The sequence below is a fragment of the Choloepus didactylus genome, chromosome 6 (genome assembly GCF_015220235.1).
Source record: "Choloepus didactylus isolate mChoDid1 chromosome 6, mChoDid1.pri, whole genome shotgun sequence".
Taxonomy (NCBI): domain Eukaryota; kingdom Metazoa; phylum Chordata; class Mammalia; order Pilosa; family Megalonychidae; genus Choloepus; species Choloepus didactylus.
In genome coordinates, this window is record NC_051312.1 from 48,759,336 (window position 1) to 48,786,320 (window position 26,985).

Genomic DNA, 26,985 nt, shown 5'->3' on the forward strand with positions numbered 1-26,985 from the left:
AATTTAACAAAGGATTATGAATACTGAATCTTTATATACTGAATCTTTATAATACTGAATCTTTTTCTTAGTTGCTAGGGTATTAGAATAGTTAAAAGGAAAGAACTGAAATGGTGGCACTGTAACCTGTAGCATCCTTTGAAATTTGTTCTATAGCTACTTGTTAAATTGTAATTTGAAAGCTATACCTTTTGTATATATGTTAGATTTCCCAATAAGGAAATAACTGAAACTATGGTACTGTAAGTCATAATAACTTTGGAAATTTCCTATATATCTACTTGTTAAGTCATACTTTGAAAGATATTACTTTTTTGTATATACGTTATTTTTCATAATAAGGAAATAACTGAAACTGTGAAATTGTAACTTATTCTTTGAAATTTGTTCTCGATTTGTTAAATTGCACTTGGAAAGTTGTCACTTTTATGGATATATGTTATAGTCTACAATTAAAAATATGATTAAAAAAGCCTATAACTAACATCATACTTAATGGTGAGAGACTAAATACTTTCCCCCTAAGATCCTGATCTAAGTAAGAATGTTGCTCTCACCATTTCTATCCAATATTGCATCGGAAGTCCTAGCTAAATGCAGTAAGATGAGAAAAAGAAATAAAAGCCAGCTGTACAAATTGGAAAGGAGGAATTATTTACAGACCATATGACCTTGTATATGAAAAATTAAGGAACCTACCAAAAGAATACTAGCACTAAGTGAATTTACTAAGGTCATACAGGTTACAAGGTCACTATACAAAAATTAACTGTATTTCTAAATATCAGAAATGAACAATTTGTAGTTGTAAATTACATAAAAGTACAATCTTCTGTAACATTCAAATACATGAATTATTTATGGACAAATTTAACAAAATAAGTTCAAGACCCACTGTCATGGGTTTGTCTCTTTAAACCTCAAACCTATGATCTCCATTAGAAAGGCCTAAACCTTATCAGGTTGTGATTCAGTCAGTTTGGGCTTCATTCAAGCAGCCTCCCACTCACATAAGAGTATAGGGACAATAGTTTAAAAGTAAAGAGCACTCAAGACAAGAATTCAAATTTAACACATACTTACTAAGGTTAAAGGAACAGTTTTACAATTATAAAAATAAATTGATACATTATCAAGCCTGGGAACTCCTACCTCCTCCAGAGGCACTTGGATATGAGAGCAGAGAGCCCCCCTCCCCAGTCTAAGTTACAGAGTATTTATAGGGCCTTTGATTTAGGATACATTCAATTAAATCATATTCTGTTCTTATGTTTGAACCATGGGTGATGAACTACAGGTGGTGAACCACGGATGGTGAGCCACAGGTGAGTCAAAAACAAAGGAGGGGAGTCAGAAGAAGACGGCAACATAGAGAGGAATGGAAGCTAGTTAGTCCCCCTGGAACAACTAATAAACAACAAGGAACAACTAGTTAATAATCTGGAATAACTGCTGGGGGACAAATGTGACTGTCCACACATCATACACCAACCTGGCTTGGGAGGAATGCCCAAGATCACAGAATAAAATCTGTAAGTAAAAACTGCAGACCCAAGCTGAGACCCTTCCCCCATGGCAGCCCAAACTGCAAAGTCTCACTGTGCTAGAGAGCAGCACTATCCGAACAAATGAATATACCTCAGCCCACTTCCAACTGAGATTTTAATTAACAAATGTTGACTGCTCAATACAGCTATGAATCCCCAACAAGCAGATAGAGGCTTTTGGTGACTACTGACCTTGGAGAGCTGGAGGACCTCTCTGGGAGGGAGGGGGAGCCCAGAGGACCAGGTGCTGTCTCTGGCCAATGGGTCAAACTGAGGGTGGCTGTGGACTGGCCCTGAAGGGGTGCTTTCTGTGGAGAAAGCCTCAGCCATTTTCTGTTCTCAGCGCTCTGACCCAGTGCAGTGTACTGGTGGAGACAGCAGAGTCAGAAAGACTATTTGAATGCAAATGATATCTTCCCAGGGGGTGTATCTTCCCTAAGAGGAAAGAGGTGGTGCCAAGCTCTACTACCTGCCTTCCATTCAGAACCAGACCTCAGAACCTGGGGGAAAACAGCCACGAGCCACACGTCCTTACACCAGTCTGGAGTGACAGGCTGACAGGCGCCACCTGCTGGGCAGAAAAACAGTGCTTGAGGCCTCAAAGCATGTATCAGTCCTCTAAGGCACACCCTCAGGGAGACCTGATACTATTGCCTCCTTCTGAAACCTGAGCCCGTTCTGGTCTGGGAAAATCTGATTATGGTAACCAAGGCAACCAGTTGCCTAGACAACAGAAAACGAAAACCTACACTAAGAAAAATGAAGTTATGGCCCAAAGGAACAAACTTACACTTCAACTGAGGTATAGGAATTTAAATAACAAATACTAAATCAATTCAAAAAGTTTAGGGAAGATATGGCAAAAGTGATGACGCGTATAATGAAAACACTGGGCATACATAAGGTAGAAATCGAAAGTTCCAAAACCAACTGGCAGAATCTATGGAACTGAAAGGCACAACACAAGAGATGAAAGACACAATGGAGACATACAACAGCAGATTTCCAGAGGCAGAAGAAAACACTCAGGAACTGGAGAACAAGACACCTGAAAGCCTACAAACAAAAGAACAGATAAGAGAAAAGAATGGAAAAATATGAGCAACATCTCTGGGAATTGAATGACAACACAAAATGCAGGAATGCACATGTCATGGGTATCCCAGAAGAAGAAGAGAAGAGAAAGGGAACAGAAGAAATAATAGAGGAAATAAACAATGAAAATTTCCCATCTCTTATGAAAGACATAAAATTACAGATCCCAGAAGCGCAGTGTACTGGTTTGTATATATTATGTACCCTGGAAAAAGCCATGTTCTTTGATGCAGTCTTCTGGGAGCAGACATATTAGTGTTGATTAAGTTGGAACGTTTGGATTAGGTTGTTTCCATGGAGATGCACCCCACCCAACTATGGGCGATAACTCTGGATAATTTCCATGGAAATGTGGCCCCGCCCATTCAGCGTGGGCCTTGATTAGTTTACTGGAGCACTATAAAAGCTCAGACAGAAGGAGTGAGCCTGCTACAGCCAGCAGGGACACTTGAAGAATGCACATAAGTGAAGAGAGGAGCTTCAGCTTACAGAGATATTTTGGAGATGGCCTTTGAAAGCAGACTTTTGCTCCAGAGAAGGTATGAGAGGACAAACGCCCCAAGAGCAACTGAGAGTGACATTTTGAAGAGAAGCTGAAGCCTAGTGAGGAATGTCCTGGGGGAAACCCATTTTGAAACTAGAACTTGGAGCATATGCCAGCCATGTGCTTTCCCAGCTAACAGGTTTTCTGGACGCCATTGGCCATCCTCCAACGAAGGTACCCGATTGTTGTTGTGTTACCTTGGACACTTTATGGCCTTAAGACCGTAACTGTGTAACCAAATAAACCCCCTTTATAAAAGCCAATCCATTTCTGGTGTTTTGCGTCCCAGCAGCATTAGCAAACTAGAACACGCAGCATACCCAAAACAGAATAGATCTGAATAGGCTTACGCCAAGACACTTAATCAGATTATTAGACATCAAAGATAAAGAGAGAATCCTGAAAGCATCAAGAGAAAAGCGATCCATCACATCCAAAGGAAGCTTCATAAGACTATGTGCAGATTTCTCAATAGAAACCATGGAGGCAAGAAGGAAGGGGGGTGGTATATTTAAGATACTGAAAGAGAAGAATCAACAACCAAGAATCCTATATCCGGCAAAACTGTCCTTCAAATATGAGGGAGAACCTAAAATATTCTCAGACAAACAATGACAGACTTTGTGAACAAGATACATGCTCTACAGGAAACACTAAAGGGACCAGTACACACAGGAAAAGACAGGAGTTAGAGGTTTGGAACACAATTTTGGGAGATAGTGGCACAGCAGTGTAAGTACACTGAACAAAGATGACTGTGAGTATGGTTAAGAGAGGAAGGTTAGGAGTAGAAAGGAAAGAGGAAAGATAAAGACTGGGACTATAAAACTCAGTGAAACCTCGGGTGCTCAACGATTGTGATTAAAGGTACAATTATGTTTTTACATGAGGTAGAACAAATAAATGTCAACATTGCAAGGTGTTAAAAATAGGATGCGATTGGGGGGAAAATACAATCAATGCAAATTAGAGACTATAATTAACAGAAACATTGTATTAGGCTTCCTTTAATGTAACAAAGGCAATATACCAAAGCTAAATGCATATGGCGGGGGGAGGGGGACATAGGGGAGGGGTATGGGGCTCTTGGCATTGGAGATGTTGTCTGACTCTTTTATTCTACTTTAGTTTAATGCTGTCTTTCCTTTTGTCACTTCCTAGCTGTCATTCTTTTTTCTCTTTATTTTTTTTTTCTTTTGTCCCTCTGCCTTCTTTGACTCTTCCTCCTTCTTTGTGGAAGAAATGGAGATGTCCTTGTATAGATAGTGGTGATGGTGCTGAATACATAAATACGTTACTATACAGGGAGCCAACGATTGTTTACTTAGGATGCAATGTATGGTGTATGAACAAAACTGTCTTAAAAAAACAGGTTGATGAAGAAATCTTGAGGGCCTTATGAGTGAAATAAGACAGACACATAAGGAGAAATATTGCAGGGTCTCACTGCTATGAACTAATTATAATATGTAAACTCATAGACATGAAATATAAGTTACCAGGCTATAGAATGAGGCTAAAGAATGGGGAGCGGTTGCTTATGAGCAGAATTTTCAACTAGGGTGAACTTAAACATTTGGAAATGGACAGAGGTGATAGTAGCATGCTGTGAGAATAACTAACAGTGCTGAATGGTGTGTGCAGGTGGTGGAAAGGGTAAGCTCATAGTCCCGTGTGTCACCAGAAGGAAAGTTGGGAGGTTAAAAGATGGGAATGTATAAAACAGTGAATCTTCTGGTGGACAATTCCATGATTAACTGCACAAATATCAGAAATCTCTCTCACGAACTAGAACAAATGTATGACACTATAACTAGAGTATAACAATAGAGGGGCATATAGGAAAAAATATATATACCTATTGCAAATTATATACTACAATTAATAGTATTTTAACATTCTTTCATCAACAGTAACAAATGTACTATATCATTACTATGCATCAATAATGGAGGGGGGGTGGTTAGGGGTATGGGAGGATTTGAGTTTCCTTTTTTTTGTCTTTATTTGTTTTCTGGAGTAATGAAAATGTTCTAAAAATTGAAGAAAAACTTAACTGTGGTGATTGATGTACAGCTGTATGATGATACCATGGGCAATTGATTGTACACTTTGGATCTTTGGATAATTGTATGGTTTGTGAATAATCTCAATTAAAAAAAATAAAAACAAAGGAGGGTAGTCACAGCATTATCAGAGATTCAGATTTACCTTGAATTTTTGCAAGGCTTTGAAGGTTAAACATCACTGACCTCGAATGTTTGCAAAACTTCATTGAAAATATTTTTACTAATTGTTATAATTTCTGTAAGAGCAATATGACACACCTTTTACTTATATAAAAACTAAAAATTAGAAGACATTACTATTATATCTAACTTATTAGTATAGTTTTCTTTTTTCATTCTATAATTAGTCTAGTCATTACATCATATTATGTCCCTCACTTCCTCCTTTTCTGCTTGGGCCTGTTTAGCCTCTCCCTCAGTACAGTCTTCTAATATAGGATTCGAAGGATGGTTCCAGTTATTATAGCAAGGCCTTTCTACTTTCTTTCATCTGAAATTGTACTTGAGTATTTTGGGTTAAAGTCTGTTAAATAGACTTCTGTATCAGTAGGAATAACTGGTTCTTTACTATCAGAAAAGAAGGCATCAGGTGGTATATGACAGCAGCAAGGCTCCACAGCTATCTGATCCTTAGATAGGGAGGAGTCAGCATCTTCATTTTCAGATTCCTCAGTAGATATATCCTGCAACACCATCAGCCCAAGAATTGCTGAGGGAAGTTCAAGGTTAAAAAAGTGGAGAGATATACTATGTCCATGAATTGGCAGACTCACTATTGTTAGGATGTTCAGTCTCCTCAAATTTACTGTAGATTGACCACAGTCCCAGTGAAAATCCCAGGAGGGATTGACATCCCATGAAAATACTAAAGATGTAGAATAGTCAGTGATCTTGGTAAAAACTTCAAATTTAATCTCCCTGATTTCAAATTTTACTACAAAGCCACAATAATTATTGAAGGATAGACATACAGATTAACAGAACAGAGTCCCGCAAAAAAGGAACACCCATGCATGGTCAGTGGTTTTTTAATAAAGGTGCCATGGGAACTCAATAGGAAAACAATAGTCTTTTCCAGAAATGCTACAGGAACAACTAGATATCCAATATGTAAATAAAAATGAAGCCATCCCTTACCTCCCCATACACATATCAAAATGGATCATAAACCTAAACATAAAAGTCAAGACTATAACATTTCTAGAAGAAAATGTAGGATGTTTATGATATTGGGGTAGGCAATGAATTTTTTTTTTATTAAATTCAGTTTTATTGAAATACATTCACACACCATACAATCATCCATGGTATACAATCCACTGTCCACAATATGATAACATAGTTATGCTTTCATCACCACAATCTATCTCTGAACATTTTCCTTACATCAGAAAGAACCAGAACAAGAATAAAAGTGAAAAAAGAACACCCAAATCATCCCCCCATCCCACCCCATTTGTCCTTTAGTTTTTATCCCCATTTTTCTACTCATCCATACACTAGATAAAGGGAGTGTGATCCACAAGGTCTTCACAGTCACACTGTCACCCCTTGGAATCTACATTATTATATAATTGTCTTCAGGAGTCCAGACTGCTGGATTGGAGTTTGGTAGTTTCAGGTATTTACTTCTAGCTAGGCAATGAATTCTTACAACACAAAATGCATAAACCATAATAAGGGAAAAGTGATGAATTGGACTTAAAAACTTTTGCTTGTCCAAAGACTTTATTAAGAAAATAAAAAGGCAGTTCATAGACTGGCAGAAATTATGTGCAGTACCTGTCAAAGGACTTGTGTATAAGATATACAAAGAACTCTTAAAATGAACAAGAAGATAAACAATCCATGTTTTAAAATGGGGGAAGTATTTTAATAGACACTTCACAAAAGATATACTAATAAGCATAAGAAAAAAAAATGCTCAACTGTGCCGGTTTGAATGTATTGTGTCCCCCAAATGCCATTACCTTTGTAGTCTTGTGTGGGGCAGATGCTTGGGTGCTGGTTAGATTTGCTTGGAATGTGCCCCACCCAGCTGTGGGAGATAATTCTGATGAGATGTTCCCATGGAGGCATGGCCCTGCCCATTCGGGGTGGGCCTTGATCGGTGGAGCTATATAAATGAGCTGACTCGGGCGGGGGGAGGAAACCGGAGTGCAGCTGGGAGTGATGTTTTGAAGAGGAGCAAGCTTGCTAGAGAGGAACGTCCTGGGAGAAAGCCGTTTTGAGGCCAGAGCTTTGGAGTGGACGCCGACTGCCTTCCTAGCTAGCAGAGGTTTTCCGGATGCCATTGGCCGTCCTCCGGTGAAGGTACCCGATTGCTGATGTGTTACTTTGGTCGTTTTGTGGCCTTAAGACTGTAAATGTGTAGTGAAATAAACCCCCGTTTTATAAAAGCCTATCCATCTCTGGTGTTTTGCATTCCGCAGCATTAGCAGACGAGAACATCAACATTATTCATTACCGGGGAGATGCAAATTAAAACCCACAATTTGATACCAATATGCTTACTACAATGTAAGGCTAAAATCAAAGACCGATAATACCAAGTGCTTATAAGGTTTTAGAGTAACAGGAACACACATACATTGCTGGTAAACTGTAGAATGGTATAATTACTCTGGAAAAGTTGGCAGTTTCTGTTAAACATTTACTTTTGACCTAGAAATTCCACCCTATGTATTTAGTGAAAAGAAATAGATATGAACATGAATGTTCATGGAGCTTTATTTGTAATAGCCCCAAACTGGAAAACAACCCAAATATCCATCAATAGGTTCATGGATAAGCATTATAGTTCACAATGGAGTATTACTTAGCAGTAAAAAAGAGTGAATGACTAATACACATAACATGGATTAATCATAAAAACATTGTTGAACAAAAGGAGCCAGCCATAAAATAAAGTAGTACATATTGTGCAATTCCATTTATATGAAATTTTAGAAGAGGCAAAACTTGTCTCTAGTAACAGAAAGCAGATCACTAGTTTCCTGGTTCCAGGGGTGGGGTAGGAGGTTGACTGCAAAGGAGCAGGAGGGAACTTTTTTGGCATGATAGAAATGTTCTGTATCTTAATTGTGGTTGGTGGTTACACGGACATATATACATTTTTCAAAACTCGTGTCAAAACTTAAAATGAGTGAATATTACTTTATATCAAGTATACCTCTATAAACTTGTATTTTAAAGTGAAAAAGTGGTATAACCTCCCCCCCCCCAAATATTATATGTTTCAAAAGAATAATTTCAAACAGCATTAGTTTTTGAGTAATTAAGAGAGGTAGGTTAGCAAAGGTGACTGCTTTAATTTTAAAAGACAATACTTAAGAGTGTTACCTATTTATAGAGCACTCTTATTATATTAAAGGGAACATTAGTGACAAGGTTGTTTCCTTGATTTGTATACGTTACATGAACTGTTGAACTCTGTGAAATGTAGGAATTATTCCTTTACTATAAATGATACATGGGTATTAGCATACAAGGAGTTCAAATAAGTAGGAGTTAGCAAGGCATATCTTTGAAACTATTTCCTCTTCTAATTCACAGGTTGTTTTAGAGATCAGATGAGTAGTTTTTGTTTGTTTGTTTGTTTGTTTTTTTAATTAAGTAAACTGGATAGCCATGTATAGACTCTAGTTTTTGTTACTATTACTCCTTTTCAATCCACCCCTTGCAATCAAGGACTAGGAGTAGACAGACAGTCACATTCCTGCAAAGGCTTCTGGTAATATATTCTGGGTATCTCTTAGATTGTTTATAACCATTTAGTAGCTCTTGTAGTTGTTGGTTTTTTTATGAGATAATACTTATCTTATTTAGCTTATTTGTAAGAAACTTATGACATAACTGCCAGAAGTGATCTAGTTAATAGCAGTTGTTATTGTGCTTTTAAAAAATTTCTACTTGCATGTATTAGTCATCAGCAAATACTGAGTTCCAACTATGGTTTAAGGCGCTATAAAGAATTAAGAAAGATCATGATATGATTACTTTCTATGAGTTTATCCTGTCATAAAAGAATAAAGACTTACATACAAGTTAAGCAGGAAATAAGATGTTATGATCAAGGTCTCCAAGCAAGGCAGACTTTATAGAGTAAATGCTACAATCAGAGAATTGGTGTGAGTAGGCATGATTGGGGAAAGCTTCAGGAAGAGAGAGAATTTCTATTGGGTCTGGGTTTATGATCATTTGGCTGGGCAGAAAAAGATATCCTTACAGATTGTTAGTATGTAACCTTATGAGTTCAGAGAGTTTTTTTCTCTTCTCTTTTAATGGTGTCCATAAATTTGATTTATGCATAAATATCTGATTTTAGAACTCAAAACACATTTTAAGCAGAAACTAAGAAAATTTAAACACTAATAATCTTTACCTTATACGTTCTCCCAAGGCAATACTTCAGAGCATGTTAATTACATGTAGCTTTTCCAAATTCACTATTTTGCTTTTCCTTTTTATGACTAATATGAAATGTACTGATTTTTCTACTTGAGCAGTCTTATGCATCACTGCACATAAGTCTACCTATAGGATAGGCAGGAGCTAGCCATGCTATTGGCCCTACAATCTATAACTAGTTCCCCTAATGAAAGTGAAAGTGATTTTGTATCTGATGTTCTTTTAGAAAACTTATGTCCTTTCTTCTATAAATACATACATTTGCATTTAAGTGTATTTAAATGCAAAAAAATGCAGGGTTTTGGCAAACACATAAAATAATTCAAGTTTTACATGCTTCTATAAATTTTTCAAAATATAATTTGATACATTTTTAAAAATCGTACTGATTTCTTATTAAACTCAACAAGGATATTTTTCTTCATGTAAAGTTTCCAGTTGAACAAAAAGTGAAAATAAATTCCTTCTCAAATTATTTAAATCTGGTCAATAATTCAAGTATTTTAGGTAACAAAACCTGTAAAATAAAAGAACTTTTAAAAAGAAATTTTAAACATTGTTCCTGGAGAATAATTTTTTTTAAGTTTATCTTAAACAGATATTAATGGGCAAATGTTTCATATAATAGAATGCATTTTTTATAGTAATGTTTTTCTTCCTAAGTAAGCTTATCATTGTCATGGAGTGAAAATTTAAACTTATGATATTTACCAATTAATACGCAGGACTTACAGGAGATAGGGTTTTTTCATTCAATAGAAGGTCACCCTTGTTAATTTTACAACTGATGATTTTTTAATAGGTCTTTCTGGTTCTTGATGGTCATTATTGAAGTACAATGCATTAAAGATATGGCCTGTACAAAGTCAGAACAGGGATCTTAATTAGAATTCTGACAAGCCCACTCAAACTGCTGACATTATTTCTAATTGATGTCACAATCAATTACCATTTAACTCATCGTAAGTATTCTAATAGGTATGGCCTTGATTTTGGCCCCAGGATGTTGCTGAGTGGCTGCCCTGCTTATGCTGTTATTGAGACAGGAAAGCACATTTTCAGTCAGCAGCCTAATGACCTCTTTTAAAGTATATTAAATTAATGACCCCGTCACACTGTTTTGATCTTTTCTACCTTAGTTTGGGGATTGTGTTAAACAAAAAGAGAATAATGATGAAAAGGTAAAGGAGTTTTTAAAAAAAAGTTGAAACCTTTGCTATTTAATAAAAATTATTAGTTTAAGAAAGAAAAGTAAAAACTGTAAATTGAAAGGTTTGTATTTTATAAAAGAGAACTTTAGAACATTTCATCCTTACCTCCAAAAGACATACTTTTTATCTATAATATCCAAATTAGTTTTTTTTTCTTTTTTAAAGGGGCTGCTTTTCTTCTCTAATTCTAGGTACCAATGGGTCATGTTTGGTTAGAAGGTGATAATCTACAGAATTCTACAGATTCCAGGTGCTATGGACCTATTCCATATGGATTAATAAGAGGACGTATCTTCTTTAAGGTACTGTTTTCTGCTTAAAATGTAGATTCTCTTTAAATTGAAAAATAAAATGTTTCTCTCAGAATGAACTTTGAAATCATTAGGCTTTAAGTGGACATGATGCAATGATTACATTTTATGAATATGTTGGCCTTACCTTCATGGCTATGTGTAAAATGTTAGTTCCCACTCTCTCCCCCACCACAGATATGGGTAATTGAGAATTCCCAGAATAGTTTTTCTGTTTGAGTAATAAAGTTCAAATTACCTTAGTTGTAGCCTAAAGAATCTCCTTCTCTCCTACAACTTTTACAACCATACTCACATCTGAGCATTTATTAATATGTATGCATTTGCAGAGAAGCAGTCTAGACTCAAACCACTTGTAACAGGGATACCTACCCCAGTTAAAGTACAGTGAGAAATGGACTTAATTGTAATTGCAGTAAATGTTTCATCCTTAGAACTAAGTTATTGTTTTCACTGACTCTTTTTTGTTACAAGCAGTTAAGGCTATAAACAGAGATGAATACTGGGGCTGTTGGATAATTTAATTCTTTATACTTAAAAAGAGATCGTATTCAAGTACCTAAATCCTAAACACTAAGTTGAAGGCTTACAGTTAAATCTTACTGAGGGTAGGATAAGAAAATACATACACATATTATATACCCATGTATATATTCACATTATACACATTTCTTATATAATGTTTGAATGATGCAAACTTTATACAGCTTACACGCACACACACACACATATATATACATACGTTTATTTTCTAAAGTCTTACTATGATACGGAAAAATTTTATTCTTGACTAAATATTATCTGATATAGAGAAAAGGGATGAATGAAAAAAAAGGGAATATGGTGGTGATGTAACATCACTTTCATTAATTGTCTTCAATTTTACAGATTTGGCCTCTGAGTGAGTTTGGATTTCTACGTGACAGCCCCAATGGCCACAGATTTTCTGATGATTAGCAAGCATTTATTCTTTTGATTTGATTACTGTCTCCTGTTCAAGTGATTTTATTACTGTCATTTCAACCATGTATTTACCAATAAAATATTTGCTATTCACTTTTATTTTTAATGTTTAAATGTAAAGAATAAGCCATACACACTCTAAGTTACATTAGTTCAAAATATATAAAAATTTAAACCAAAAGTTACCTAAATTTTAAAATTGATAAAAATATATTTTGAGTGGAAAACCTGAACGACTACCTCACTTTTAGAATTTTTGGTTTTATACATTTAATGAAAGTAATCCACTCTATTTTTAAATATGCCTCATACTTCAGCTACATTTACAAGTGAGAATACTTACTATTACTTTGAAGTCCAGTCTAATAGCAAGTTTCACATAATAAAAAGCCACTAAGTCACATGCTTGGCCCACTCAAAAAGTTTCAGTGATCCCTTAAAGGATCCCTTGAAGTTATTTAAATGAATTCTGAATTACAGAATAATACAGTTGATCTTTACTTGTGGATTCTGTATTTGCAAACTAACCTACTTGCTAAAATTTATAACCCCAAAATCAATACTCATGGTGCTTTTGTGGTCATTCATGGGTATGTGCAGAACAGTGAAAAATTTGAGTTGCCTGAAGTACTCATTCCCAGCTAAGGTTGAACAAGGCAATGTTCTTTGCCTTCTTGTTTCACCTCTCAGACTGAGCAAGTGTTCTTTTCCCAGTACAGTATATTTAGTGCCATGTTTTTCACATTTTTATGTTTTTGTTGATGATTTTGCTCCTAAACTGGCCTCAATATAGTGCTGAAGTGCTGTCCTTAAGAACATAAGTGGTGTTCTTAAGTGCAAAGCTGTGATGTGCCTTACAGAGAAAATACATCTGTTAGATAAGCTTCCTTCAGGCATCAGTTATAGTACTGCTGGCTGTGATTTAAGTGTTAATGAATCAACAATATGGTACACCCAGAAAAACAAAAGAGGAAACTTGCCAATCTGTAACATGAAGCCACTCTGGGAAGTGCTAAGGTAACATCTATAGTGCATGATGAAGCTATGGGAAAGTGGCTAAATTGTGAATTCATGAGTTGACGGCCAATTTTTTTTAAAGAAATGTAATGGACAACATTGTTTTGAGGCTGAAAGCCAAAGAAATTTATGGTCATGTTGCCCTGGGCCAGGAGAATGTTAAACCCTTCTTGGCTTGTGCTGGCTAGTTTGCTTGCACGTTTCAAAGGCGTGAAAAATGTTAAACTTGCAGGCAGGTTCTGCAGCTCAGAAGGCTGCAGAAGCATTTTAAAAATACCTGCTAATTGTTATATAGGAAAAGGATTATATGGAAGAACAAGTTTTCAATAGTGATGAGACAAGACTGGTTTTTTTACAAGGACTTCGGCAAACAAATCTATATAATACAAATGGCCTTCAAAGCTGCTGCTTTAAATCATCTGAAGACCAGCAACCTTGCTATAGTGCACCATTGCAAAGAGAACTTTAAGTGCAAACCCTAAATGGTAGACAGAAACCCAAATCCAGGAGCACTTAAAGGAAAAACCAGAACCACATGTCTGTCTATTAGAGGTGGAACAAAAAAGCACAGATGACCTTTGAAACACTCTGGAAGTGGTTCCACAACTGCTTTGTCTCAGAAGTTGAACACTATCTATCTCTAGGCAAGAACCTTGCCTTTAAGGTTTTTAGTTAATGCTCCAGCCCACTGCCATGAGAACTCAAAAATTCCCACCCCAAGGAAGTTTTTTTCATGCCCCAAATACTACATCTCTCATCCAGCCCCTTGGTCAGGCCATAATAAAATATTTCAAGGTGCACTATACAAGGAAGCTTTATAGGAAGACTTGCAAGGCTCTCAAAACCAACAAGGAAGCCAACATGATGGACTACTGGAAGTCAGTCACTATACACAATATTACTGGTTATGTCGGTAAAGCCTGGGAGAGCATCAAACAGGGTATCATCATGTTGGAAAGATATGTGACTGGACTGCATGAAAAATTTCAAAGGCTTCTTAAGTGTTACAGAAAATATAAAGAATGATGTTTAAAAAATAATATGTACTGCATGGCATACAGGTAGAGAAAGCTTTGACGACGTGAGGGAAGACGACGTGGAAGAAATTTTGGCAAAGAAGATAGTAAGACTCACCAATGAAGACCTGGATGAGATGGCAAACAAGAACTCAGTAATGGCCAAAGGTGACTATGAAAATCAGCCTAAGACTCCAAGAATTGTCCCTCTCACAGTGGCCAAAGTATTGGAATAGTTTATGCCTTGGAAAAATTTTCAATGACCTGGAAGAATGTGACCCTATGCTTGAATGCATCCTCAAATTTAAGCACCTAACCACCACTGCATTCACCCCTTATACCAAGAACCTTAAAAATTTGAGGCAAAAAGCCAATCGACAAGGCTGACGCAATTTTTTAAGCAAATTCAATGAGTCATGAAAGCCAAACTCCTGAGGTAGAACTGCCAGAAGTCAACATGCCGTCTTCATCAACATCTTCCTCTTCTGTATGTTTCCCTTGAGTACTGTGTATGTATACTGTTTACATATGTGTTTTTTCAACTGAGTGAAAGAGTTATAGTAGTGAGATTAGATAACACAAAAGTGCTGTAATTCAAATATTGTATATCGTAAAGAAATACTGCATATAATTATTTGTAAGAAATATGTAAGGACTCTTTAAACAAAAACACATAAAACAAGGTTCTGTACTGATTGATGACCAGAGGCTCATAGGAATTTCCTCTAAGAGGAATGGTTCAGTATTCGCTAATTCAGTGTTGCAGCAACTGTACAGAACATTAGCTACCAGACATAATGAGAATCAACTGTACATAGAAAAATAACTCTTTAAGGGTCATGACATTTACAGTCTGCTATAATCAGAATAATACATTATAAAAGTTCATTTCATCATATCAGCAATGGAATGGTTCCTTATTCATAAATATAGGCATAACTACTGTAATAATTTGACATAAAAAGGAGATTACTATACCTGTTTCAAATTATTTTTTAAAAGGCTTCCATTTCCAAAATTACATTCTAAAGTTAAAAATGGCAGTGTTTAAGAGCTTAGTCCCTTTAGTATTGCTGCATGGATTTGAAAATATGGGCTCAAGATCTGAGTTAAGCCTTCTGATTTTAATTCCATCCTTCTTTTTACAGTTGCCCCTTGCTGCCTTTAACTTCAAAATAACTTTGTGAATATCCATATCCAGCTTTCGCTGTGGAAGAAGTGGACTCACGTTATTCACAAAGATTCTAATTTAATTCTAATTAACTTACAATTTGAAACAGAGGTAGGATAGGCCTATCTCTACCTAGACACATCATCTGTTACATCAGAAACTAGCTGCAAAGGAATATGATGATACTGTTACCCACTAAAGCAGGAGACATGCTTACATGAGGAAAAAGAATATTCTTAAGGTGAATCAGTAACAAATTCTCAAATGAGAATTGACTAATTATAATTTGTATTTCAAGTCCTTTTTTTATTTGGCAATCTGTAAGTAAATTATAAATACATATAAATAACTAAATTTTCTATTATTTTTAGCAGCTGGCGTCTGCTTGACAATAGAGTATTTCCTCTGCAAATAATACGGCAGACAAAAAAGAATCTACTTCTTTAAACGTTTGCTTGAATGGATTCTTCTCAACATGTCTGAATAAACAAGTTAAAGGATTTCAAGTAATGAACAATTTCAGCTAGAATGAAGGAGTTCTATAATTAGTGAACATGTATCACAAGAAATCAGGTTAACTTCTTCTGTTTCCTCCTTGGAAACACTGTATTTTCCACCACATCGGCAACTCAGCGAAAAAGAATGATCATCTGCAAAGAAAAAAAACGCTTTAAATGCTTACAAGTAACTACTTTTTAAAAAATGCAGAGTTTATTCCATAGTAATTGCAAAACAAAAGAAAGAAGCTGAGTAGAGATAAAATGTATATAAATGAGAACTGGAAAAACTGTCTTAAAAGGAGTAGTGTTTCTAAAAATTGTCTACCAAGGAATCTTTATCTGTAGAGGAGATGGATTGAAAAGATGAACCAATAATCCAAAGATCTTGGGGGAAAAGGTAATGCTTAGCAGCAACCCATGAACTTCATGTGAAGTCTTCTGTTTTCTTAAAATTCATGTAAATTCTACATTCTCCTCAATAATTTATTTGTCTAAAATATTACAGCTAAGGATAAAGGAAAACAAAGCCCTACTTGTCTTACTATTAAGAACCACGAAGGTTTTGCCTGGAGTATATCCATTTAGTGAAAAACTGTTAACTCTGCTGTAAAGTTCAGTATCTGCATAATTTCTGTTTTGGTATTACACTATTTCAAAGATCCTACTCAAATATATAAACACAACATGAGGGCTTGTTTCTTTTTTCTGTGTATGTGTTTTTACTTTGTTTGGTATTTACAATGATTTATGAGCCGAAAGGACAGTCACTGAAGTGAAATACCCAAAGGAGGTAATGTGGTGCAGCATTTAACCTAATATTGGTGGAAATTTTATTCAATTTATCTTCCTGAGAAGTTGATATGCTTAGGTCCTATGACTGAAAGGATCACTGATCCATAAGTTATCTCTTTTACTGTCTCTGAGAAGTGATTGTCAAAGAAAAATAACTAACTGATCACAGTATCTATTTTACTACTCTAAAAATTTACTAGAGATTAGTGAATTAAGTTTCAATCAATTTGGTTTCCTACCCCAAATCTCTTCTTTCAATTCTCAGACTTCATTTTTTTTAACACTTAGATCTCATCATATGCAAGAGAGAGAAAGAGAAAATAAAATTCAACTGCCTTGTAGTTAGTTGCTCTCCAAGTTTAGCCTTGGAAACAGTAACTGTTAAATAAACCAACTTTAAAAAAACCAACTCTTTTATCAGTGCGGAAAACATGAATTCATTATTCTAATAGTGCTTTTTATTCTTCGTCACAATGCCTTTTTTCCTCCGTCGTGAAAAATGATTTAATCTTGAATTTAAAAATGACCAATATCTTCTCCTAAGCCAATATATACATAAAAGACCGTGATTTTTAAGTAAATTGTTTTATTTGTCAATGCTCACTAAAAACTCACACCTTTCATTTTGAAAATGTCTTCTTACATTATTCCACCATCAAGTTCGTAATGAATTGATATCTGCTCAGAAATCATTTTAAATACTCTGAAGACCAACACACTGACCAGGTTGAACAGAAGGCTAACTATAAGGGGAAAGGTTAATGTCAGTCTCTCAACAGTTCTTTGGGTATGCCTTATAAGCATGATAAAATGCATCCTTTCCTACTGTCATCTGATTTGGCTATGTCTACCATGTACGGTTTCATCAACTTTTCTTCTGCTCTGGAGCTTAGCCTTCCAAGGCTATTCTGAAAATGGCCCTGAAGGAACCATCAACTTTTTACTGGCCCAAATGATCATGTTTGTCATTTTAATCATTTGCCAACACTGCTCTTTAAACTTGCAAAATATTTCTACTTCTAAACTTACATGATTGGTTTTTAACTATTCCTGCAAAAATAATGGCTTCATGCTGTCTTGACCAAAAGGAAGAAAAGAAATGGAACAAAATTAAGTTTCAGTGGCTGAGAGATCTCAAATACTGTCAAGAGGTCATTCTGGAGGTTATTCTTGTGCATTATATGGACATCCCTTTTTAGTTGCTAGTGTTTTATTAGAACAGCTAGAAGGAACACCTTAATCTGTTGACGGAAATCCAATAATTTGATTCTTGATGATAATTGTATAACTATATAGCTTTTATCATGTGACTGTGTGATAGTGAAAACCTGGTGACTAACACTCCCTTTAACCAGTGATAAGTAGATGACTAATAAAATAATGACCAAAGAATAAATAAATAATAGGAGGGAATAAGGAGTATGGGATGGTTTGGGTGTTCTTTTTTATTTCTTTTTCTTTATTTTTGGAGTAATGAAAATGCTCAAAAATCAACTGTGGCCATAAATGCACAACTATATGATGATACTATGTGCCACTGAGTGTATACTTTGGATGGATTATATGGTGTGTGAGTATATCATCAATAAAACTGCATTAAAAAAATAATGGCTTCAAGCAGTTGATGTTCAGTATTTTCTCTCACAAGGATAAGGATTATTTCCATCTTTACAATAATAAAACCCTTAACTTAAATAATCATCTAAGGACCTCCTGTACTTTGTAAAACTAACTGCAGCTAGCTACTTATTACTAATTAACTGGCTGTTAACTGGTATTCTTCTATATTATCTTTACCGTCAAGCTTACTGCAGAGTCCGAGACAACGTTAATAGTAACTCTTGATTTCACGTTGTACATTTTTTTCACTATCTAGGCATTTGTATCAGAAAGTCCATATATTTGTTGACTGAACAAATGCTTGGACCACCAATTCACATTCTTAATTTAAAATAAAATCATAAATTTACATTATGGATTGTATTTTTAAAAGGTTAATGAAAAATGGCAAATTACTAAGCTACAGGTTTCACTACTGTCATGTTTTCTGGAACCAGTGTGTTCTGTAAACAAAATTTATGAGCCATGTCAACTAGTAAAAAGAACTAATTTGCCTAATAAGAGATTAAACACACACACAAGGAAGCAAAATTATCTTCAAAAAACTAGTTGGGCAGGTCTCATTGATAAATCACAAGTTCTAATCTGTCCCCTTCACAGATTAGCAGTGAAAGATTGTGTTGTTGGTGTATTCTATTTTCACAGCTATTTACTTTGATACTACCATCACCACTGAGAACCCCAGTTACACAAAACCACAAATTTTCCAATTATTCACTGCAATAAAGAATTTCTATTCTAGGATTTCATTCATGTGGGGAAAAAAAGAGTGGCTCCATAGGCAAAAACATGATTCCTTTCTAAGGCAATAAGGCTTGTGACCTTTACTATTCCTAAATGTTAAGAATTTTCCATTAAAAAATATTTCAGTAAACTTAGTCTTAGTAAGGATGGGTTCTGTTTGTCTTCTATCTATCCACACATATTAGTAAATTTTTGTAAACCTGTAGTAAATATTTGTAAACCTGTAGTAAATTTTTGTAACAATAAAGTTATAGAGAGTATATAAAAAGTCTAGGAAATGCTAAGTACGCACAGAATACTTCCACTTAGAAAAGGTTGTTTTCCCAACCTAATGATGTCTAACCTGAGCAATTCAAAGAATTATCAGAATAATGGCAAAATTAAAATGGATTTAAATTTTTAAATTCTAGTGATAAATGGGAAAAAGACATGACTTCATGGTGGGTCAAGGGGAGTGACTTATTTTTCTTTCACCCTTAAGAGACAATCAAAAGATTGAGAGTGAAAAATCTAGCATCCAAGTGGAAGAGTATAAAATTAAAAGCCAGTAGCCTGACAACTTATGATGCATATAAAAAGAAAATGAACAAAAATTCTAGGAAACATGCAGTTGGAAGATGGCAGAGTGGAGAGTTCTAGGACTCAGTCCTTCTACCAGAACAATTACTGAACAAGTAGAAACTGTCTGAAACGTCTAGTTTAAAACTCCAGAGGACAGAACAACACTGTATAGCAACTGGGGAAGAAAGGGAGGAAGACGCTGATAAATCACTGTAAAGAATTATAAATTGCTTTTTCCCTGCAACAGCTATAGGTGCCCAACCCCCACTTGTGTGCCAGAACACTGTGAGTGGGGTACAGCCCCTGGTTAGCTGAAGGGTGACAGAAAAGGACCTAAAAATCCTTTTCCTCAAGACCCAGGGTTTGCATGACCAATCACTGACCATGATGTTTCATTACCTACTTTGGATTGCTGGGGGCACAGCTCGAAGGGCAGCCTTTGTTGCAACCAGCAATGGAGAAGACTTAAAGATGTTAGGCTGCCTCAGGGCTGCAGGGAACAGTTACTTAAAAGGCAGCATTTGCCAGGCAGGCCAAGAAAGCACAGCTTTTGGGAGATGTGGAAGATGCGCTTGACACCCTTCCAGATCCTCTCCCCAGGGCATCCTGGAGCCAGTCTGTGCCCTCTTTGTGGATCCTTGGCCCTATTTCAACTGGGAAAGACTGACATGGGAAAGTCCTCTCACATGTGTCCCCCCTCCCAGAATTTTCCCTCAAGGCAAAAGAAGCTTGAGACAATGAATGGAGTTAAGAAACTACAAAGGCAGACAGTCTGGGGCAAAGACTTGCCAGCTACAAACACTCAGGAGAGGGAGGTCGGTCTCCTGGGAAACAGACAGGACACCCAAACTCCTATATACAAGGAACTCCAAAACAACTAAGAAACAAAAGCCTGGGACAAGACACGGGCATGGAAAAGACAGGAGGACCCTGCCTGTCCTTGGCGAGAACTTCCTGATAGGAGGACCGGAGCTCAAGAAAATCTCTGCCTTATCACTAGCTGATTATGAAATCAAGAAACATACATCTCAGGGAATAAATCCCAGAGTTAACATTTTAAAATATTATACAGTGTGCCAAACAAGAACCCAAGGTTTAAAAAAACAAAACAAAACAGGAAATGATGGCCCATCTAAAGAAAGAGGACAAAAACCAGAAAACAGCAAAATGTGGACATACCAGAAAAGCCTTTTAAAAAATAATCTTAAAAATGTTGAAGGAGATGAAGGAAAATACAGCGAAAAAAACTAAAGATATCAGGAAAACAATGAATGAGCAAATGAGAATCTTAGTAAAGAGACAGAAATTTTTAAAAGGAATCAAACAGAATTCTGGAGTTGAAGACCACAATAAATGAAATGATAAATTCCCAGGACAGTTTCAAGAGCAGACTGGAGCCAGCAGAAGAAAGACTCAGTGAACTCAAAGACAAAACACTTGAAATGAGTAAGGCTGAGGAGCAGAAAGAAAAAAAGAATTATAAAAAATGAAAACAGCCTAAGATATCTCTGGGAAACATCAAGTCTATCAATAAACACATTATAGGGGTCACAGAAGGAGAGAAAAGAGACAAAGGGATGGAATAAATATTCAAAGAAATAATGAGAAAGAAATTCCCAAAGTTAGCAAAAGACATGAATATGTACATGCAAGAGACCAGAAAACAGCAAACAGGGATACATGAAGAAAAACACCCCATCATATAGTGATTACACTATCGAATGTAAAGGACAAAGGGAGAGTTCTGAAAGTTACAAGAGAAAAGCAATGTGTTATGTACAAGAAATTAGACAGAGTGCCGATTCCTCATGAAAAACCATGATGCAAGAAACAGTAGGTGGAAATACTTAAAATGCTATAAAAAAACAACTGCCAACCAAGAATTTTATATCTGGGATATTAAGGAAAGATTAAGACATTCTCAGATAAATAAAAGCTGAGGGAGTTCATCACCGCTAGACCTACCCTACAAGCAATGTTAAAAGGAGTTCTTCAGACTGAAAGGAAAGGACATTAGACGGTGTGTGCTGGCTTGAATCTATTAATTTAACCCACAAAAGCCATATTCTTTTGATCCAATTTTGTGGGGGCAGACCCATTGTGGGTCAGATCTTTTGATTAGGTTGCTTCCATGGAGATGTGACCCCTCCCATTCAGGTTAGGTTTTAATTAGTTTACTGGAGTCCTGAAGAGAGCTCAGGGGAGAAAGAGCTCAGAGCCAACACAGACCCAGACACTTGGAGATGAAGCCCACAGTTTGTTCTGGAGAAGCTAAGAGAGGACCCCAGATGCTTAAAAAGAAATGCTCTGGAAGAAACAAGCAAGGACACAGAGGAGCTGAGAGAGAGAAGCTAAGACAAAAGCCCAGAGATGTTTTGGAGAAAGCAACGCAACCCAGGAGTAAAGGACTAGCAGACGCCAGCCACATGCCTTCCCAGCTGACAGAGGTGTTCTGAATGCCATTGGCCTTTCTTCAGTTAAGGTATCCTCTTGCTGATGCCTTAGTTTGGACACATTTACGGCCTTAGAACTGTAAATTTGTAACCTAATAAACCCCCTTTGTAAAAGCCAATCCATTTCTGGTATTTTGCATTCTGGCAGCTTTAGCAGACCGAACACAGTGGTTCAAAACAGCATAAAGAAATAAAGACCTGCAGTAAAAGTAACCATTTGAGTAATTGTAAATGCCAGTACTGTAGTGTACTGTTTGTTATGTAACTACATTTCTTACTTCCTACAGGTTCTAAAATGCAAATGCATAAAAAGTAATGATAATTCTATGATTATGGACATACAATGTGCAAAGATGTAAGTGATAAGTAAAAAAATAAGATGGGGGTATGGAAGGGTATAGGAAAATTGTATATATATGCTATTGAAGGTAAATTGGTATTAAACCAAATATAATTGTTAAATATTTTGGATGTAAAATTTTAACCCCATAATAACCAAAAGGAAAATATACAACAAATATATCCAGAAAGAAAAGAGAAGGCATTCAATATGGTAAAACACAATCAAATAAAAAGTAGACATTCATAGAAGCGAGGGACACAGATGATGTAAGAGTTACATAGGATAAATACCAAAATGGCAGAAGAAAGTCCTGCATCATCAGTAGTGACTTTAAATGTAAACAGATTAAAGTCTCCACTCAAAAGGCAGAGACTGGCAGAATAGATTAAAAAAAAAAAAAAAAAAAAAAAGAAGCATGACCCAACTATATGCTGTCTGCAGGTGACCCACCTTAAATTCAAAGATACAAATAGGCTGAAAGTTAAAGGATGGAAAAAAATATACCATTCAAATAGTAACCAAATGAGAGCTGGAATAGCTATACTAATATCAAATAAAATATACTTTAAGTCAAAAACATTTACAAGGGGAAGAATGAGTAAAAACATGTGGACAAAAACTAAATGAAAAATAGGGTAGGGGGATATTTGGGTATTCTTTTTTACTTTTATTTTTTATTCTTATTTTTACTTTTTTGGTATAAGGAAGATGTTCAAAAAATAGACTGGGGTGATGAATGCATAACTACATGATGGTACTGTGAACAGGTGATTGTACACCATGGATGACTGTATGATATGTGAATATATTTAAAAAAACAGTTACAAGGGACAGAGACGGTCATTCTATACTGGTAAAGGGGACAACTCAACAAGAAGATGTAACAATTATAACAGCAGAGCCCCAAAATATATGAGGCAAATACAGATTTGAAGGGAGAAACTGACAGTTCTAAATTAAAAGTAGGAGACTTTAATATACCACTTTCAGTAACAGATAGAACATCTAGTCAGAAGATCAATAAAGGAAATACAAGACTTCAACAATACTCTAAACCAACAAGACCTAAGAGACATATTTAGAATGCTTCACCCAACAAAAACATAATACACATTCTTCTTGAGTGCACATGGGTCATACTCCAGGACAGACCATATGTTAGGTCACAAAACAAGTCTTATTAGATTAATATACTGAAGTCAGACTATGTATATTCTCCAACCACACTGGAATCCAATCAGAAATCAACAAAAGAGAAATGGAAAATTCAAAAATATGCGGAAATTAAACAACAGATTCTTAAAACAACCAAAGGGTTAAAGAAGAAATCACAAGAAATTAGGAAATATCTTGAGGTAAATGAAAATGAAAATACAATACATCAAAACTTATGGGATGCAGTGCAGGCAGTGCTCAGACGGAAATGTGTAGCTCTAAATGCTGACATTAAAAAAGAAGAAAAACTTCAAACTAACCTCAAAACGGGTAGAACTAGAAAAATAAAAGCAAGCAAAACCCAAAGATAGCAGAAGGAATGAAATAGCAAAGATTAGAGCAGAAATAAATGAAATAGAAAAACAAACAAAAAATAGAGAAGCAACAAAACCAAAAATTGGTTCTTTGAAAATATCATTAAAACCAATACATCTTTAGCTAGACTGACAAATAAAAAAGAGAGGCTATAAATAACAGAAATCAGAAACAAAAAGGAGGACATTACTACTGATCCCGCTGAAATAATAAAGGACTATAAGAGGATATTATGAACAAACTGTACACCAATAAATTACATAACCTAGTTGAAATGGACAAATTCTTAGAAAACACAAACTACTTACATTGACTCAAGAAGAAACAGAAGATCTCAACAAACCAATACTACTAAAGAGACTGATCAGTAACCAAAAACATCCCCACAAAGAAAACTCCAGGACCAGGAAAACTGGCTTTACAGGAAAACTCGACCAAACATTCCAAGACAACGTAACTTCAATTAACTTCAATTATGCTCAAACTCTTCCAAAAAATTGAAGAGGAGGGAACATTCTCTAATTCATTCTAGGAGGCCAACATCACCCTCATACCAGAGCCAGATAAAGATACAACAAGAAAAGAAAATTATAGACCAGTATCTCTTATGAATAAAAGATGCAAAAATCCTCAACTAAATACTAGCAAACTGAATCCAACAGCACATAGTAAAAGAAATATATACCATGATCAAGTGGGATTTATCCTTGGTATGCAACATTCGTTAAACATAAGAAAATCAATTAATGTAATATACCACATTAATACAATGAAAGAAAAAACACATGATCATCTCAACTGATGCAAAGAAGACCTACATAAATGGAAGGACATTCCATTTTCATGGTTTGTATAAGTAAATATTGTTAAGATCTCAATCCTACCCAGAGCAATTTACAGATTCAACACAATACCAATCAAAATCCCAACAATTTTCTTTGCAGAAATGGAAAAGCCAATCATCAAATTTATATGGAAGAATAAGGGACCCTGAATAGGTAAAGCCATCTTCCTGATCTTAAAACTCATTACAAAGCCTCAGTAATCAAAACAGCATGGTACTGTCAGAAGGACAGACATGAAGACCAATGGAATCGAACTGAGAGCTTATAAATCAACCCTCACACTTATGACCAAATGATTTTTGACAAGGGGACAGAGACCACTCAATTGGGAAAGAATAGTCTCTTCAACTGTCAATTTCTCCCTTCAAATCTGTATTTGCCTCATATTTTGGGGGCTCTGCTCTTATATATATAATTGTTATATCTTCTTGTTGAATTGTCCCCTTTATCAGTATATAGGGACCATCTTTGTCCTTTGTAACTGTTTTTGACTTAAAGTATATTTTATTTGATATTAGTATAGCAATTCCAGCTCTCTTTCGGTTACTACTTGAATGGTATATTTTTTTCTCATTTGCTGGGAAAACTGGATCTCCATCTGCAAAAAAAAAAAAGAAAAGAGAACCCATACCTCACACCTTATACAGAATCAACCCAAAATGGATAAAAGACCTAAATATAAGAGCCAGCACTATCAAACACTTAGAAGAAAATGCAGAGAAGCATTTTTAGGTCCTGTGTTAGGCAATGGTTTCTTAGTCTTTACACCCAAAGCAAAAGCAATAGAAAAAACCAATAAATGGGAACTCATCAAATGTTAAAACTTTTGTACCTCAAAGGACTTTATCATGAAAGTAAAATGACAACCTACACAATGGGAGAAAATATTTAGAAACCACATATTTGATAAAAGTTTAAAGTCCAGAATATATAAGGAAATCCTTCAACTTAACAAGAAAAAGACAAAGAACCCAATTTAAAAATGGGTAAAAAAACTTGAACAGTCATCTCTCCAAAGAAGATATACAAATGGCCAGAAAGCACATGAAAAGATGCTCAACCTAATTAGTCATCAGGGAAATGTAAATCAAAACCACACTGAGATACCATTTCACACCCATTAGAAGAGCTGCTATTTAAAAAATGGAAAACAACAATGTTGAAGAGGATGCGGAGAAATAGGGACACTCATTCATTGCTGGTGGCAATGCAAAATGGTGCAGCCACTGTGAAAGACAGTTTGGAGGTTCCTCAGAAAGTGAAGGATAGAATTATCATATGACCCAGCAACCCCACTTGTAGGTATATACCCAAAAGAATTGACAGCAGGAGCTTTAACAGATATTGGCACACCCATGTTTATAGTGGCATTATTCACATTTGCCAAAAGATGGAAGCAACACAAATGTCCATCAACTGATGAATGCATAAATAAAATGTGGTATATACATCTGATGGAATATTATTCAGCTGTGAAAAGGAATGAAGCCCAGAAACATGCAATAACCTGGATGAACCTTGAAGACATCATGTTGAGAGCAATAAGTCAGACACAATAGGACAAATATTGTATGATCTCACTGATTTTAAATAATTAGAATAAGCAAACTCATAATAGAGTCAGAATTTAGAATACAGGCTACCAGCAGTCAAGGAGGGGATAGGGAACAGGAAGTCGAAATGCACAGGGTTCCTATTTGTAATGATGGAAATGTTTTGGTAATGGATGGTGGAGTCGGTGGCACATTACCAATGTAAATAATAGTACTGAAATATATATGAATGTGGTTAAAAGGGAAAATATTAGGTTGTATATATTTTATTTGTTATTATGTAACAATATTTTTTTTTAAATCCATGGAACTACATTACACAAACAGTGAACCCTTAGTTAATAGTACAATTATAAAAATGTGCTATCATTAATAGTAACAAACATTCCACAGCAATTCAAGATGTTAATAATACGGTGGTATATAGGAATCCTCTGTTTGACACATAATTGTACTGTAAACCCAAAACTTCTCTAATATAAAGGAAAAAAATTCCAATGGGAAATCATCTCAATTGTCAACATTAAAAGAAAAAGGAAAAATCTATCTTCTTTGACTTTATTTATCATATTACACAGAAGGAGAATAATGAAAAAAAATGCAGTGAAAAAAATACTTATGTTCCTAATGTCTAATTATAATAGGAATATTACTATAAATGATTCCTATAAGGAGACATCAATAACTGAA

General features: G+C 35.5%; 2 protein-coding genes across 8 annotated transcripts in view; one reads left to right on the forward strand and one right to left on the reverse strand.

Annotated features, from left to right (window-relative positions):
- The window catches only part of IMMP1L (inner mitochondrial membrane peptidase subunit 1), a 138,117-nt gene extending 125,874 nt beyond the window's left edge, over positions 1-12,243 (forward strand). For all 5 annotated transcript variants that reach the window (XM_037839038.1, XM_037839035.1, XM_037839036.1 and 2 more), the window contains 2 exons: positions 11,068-11,178; positions 12,076-12,243. In XM_037839038.1, coding sequence (XP_037694966.1) covers positions 11,068-11,178; positions 12,076-12,144 — 180 coding nt within the window. In that variant the 3' untranslated portion in view covers positions 12,145-12,243. The remainder of the gene's footprint in view (positions 1-11,067; positions 11,179-12,075) is intronic.
- The window catches only part of DNAJC24 (DnaJ heat shock protein family (Hsp40) member C24), a 74,942-nt gene continuing 58,190 nt past the window's right edge, over positions 10,234-26,985 (reverse strand). For all 3 annotated transcript variants that reach the window (XM_037839041.1, XM_037839042.1, XM_037839040.1), the window contains one exon: positions 10,234-16,004. In XM_037839041.1, the coding sequence (XP_037694969.1) occupies positions 15,874-16,004 (131 nt within the window). In that variant the 3' untranslated portion in view covers positions 10,234-15,873. The remainder of the gene's footprint in view (positions 16,005-26,985) is intronic.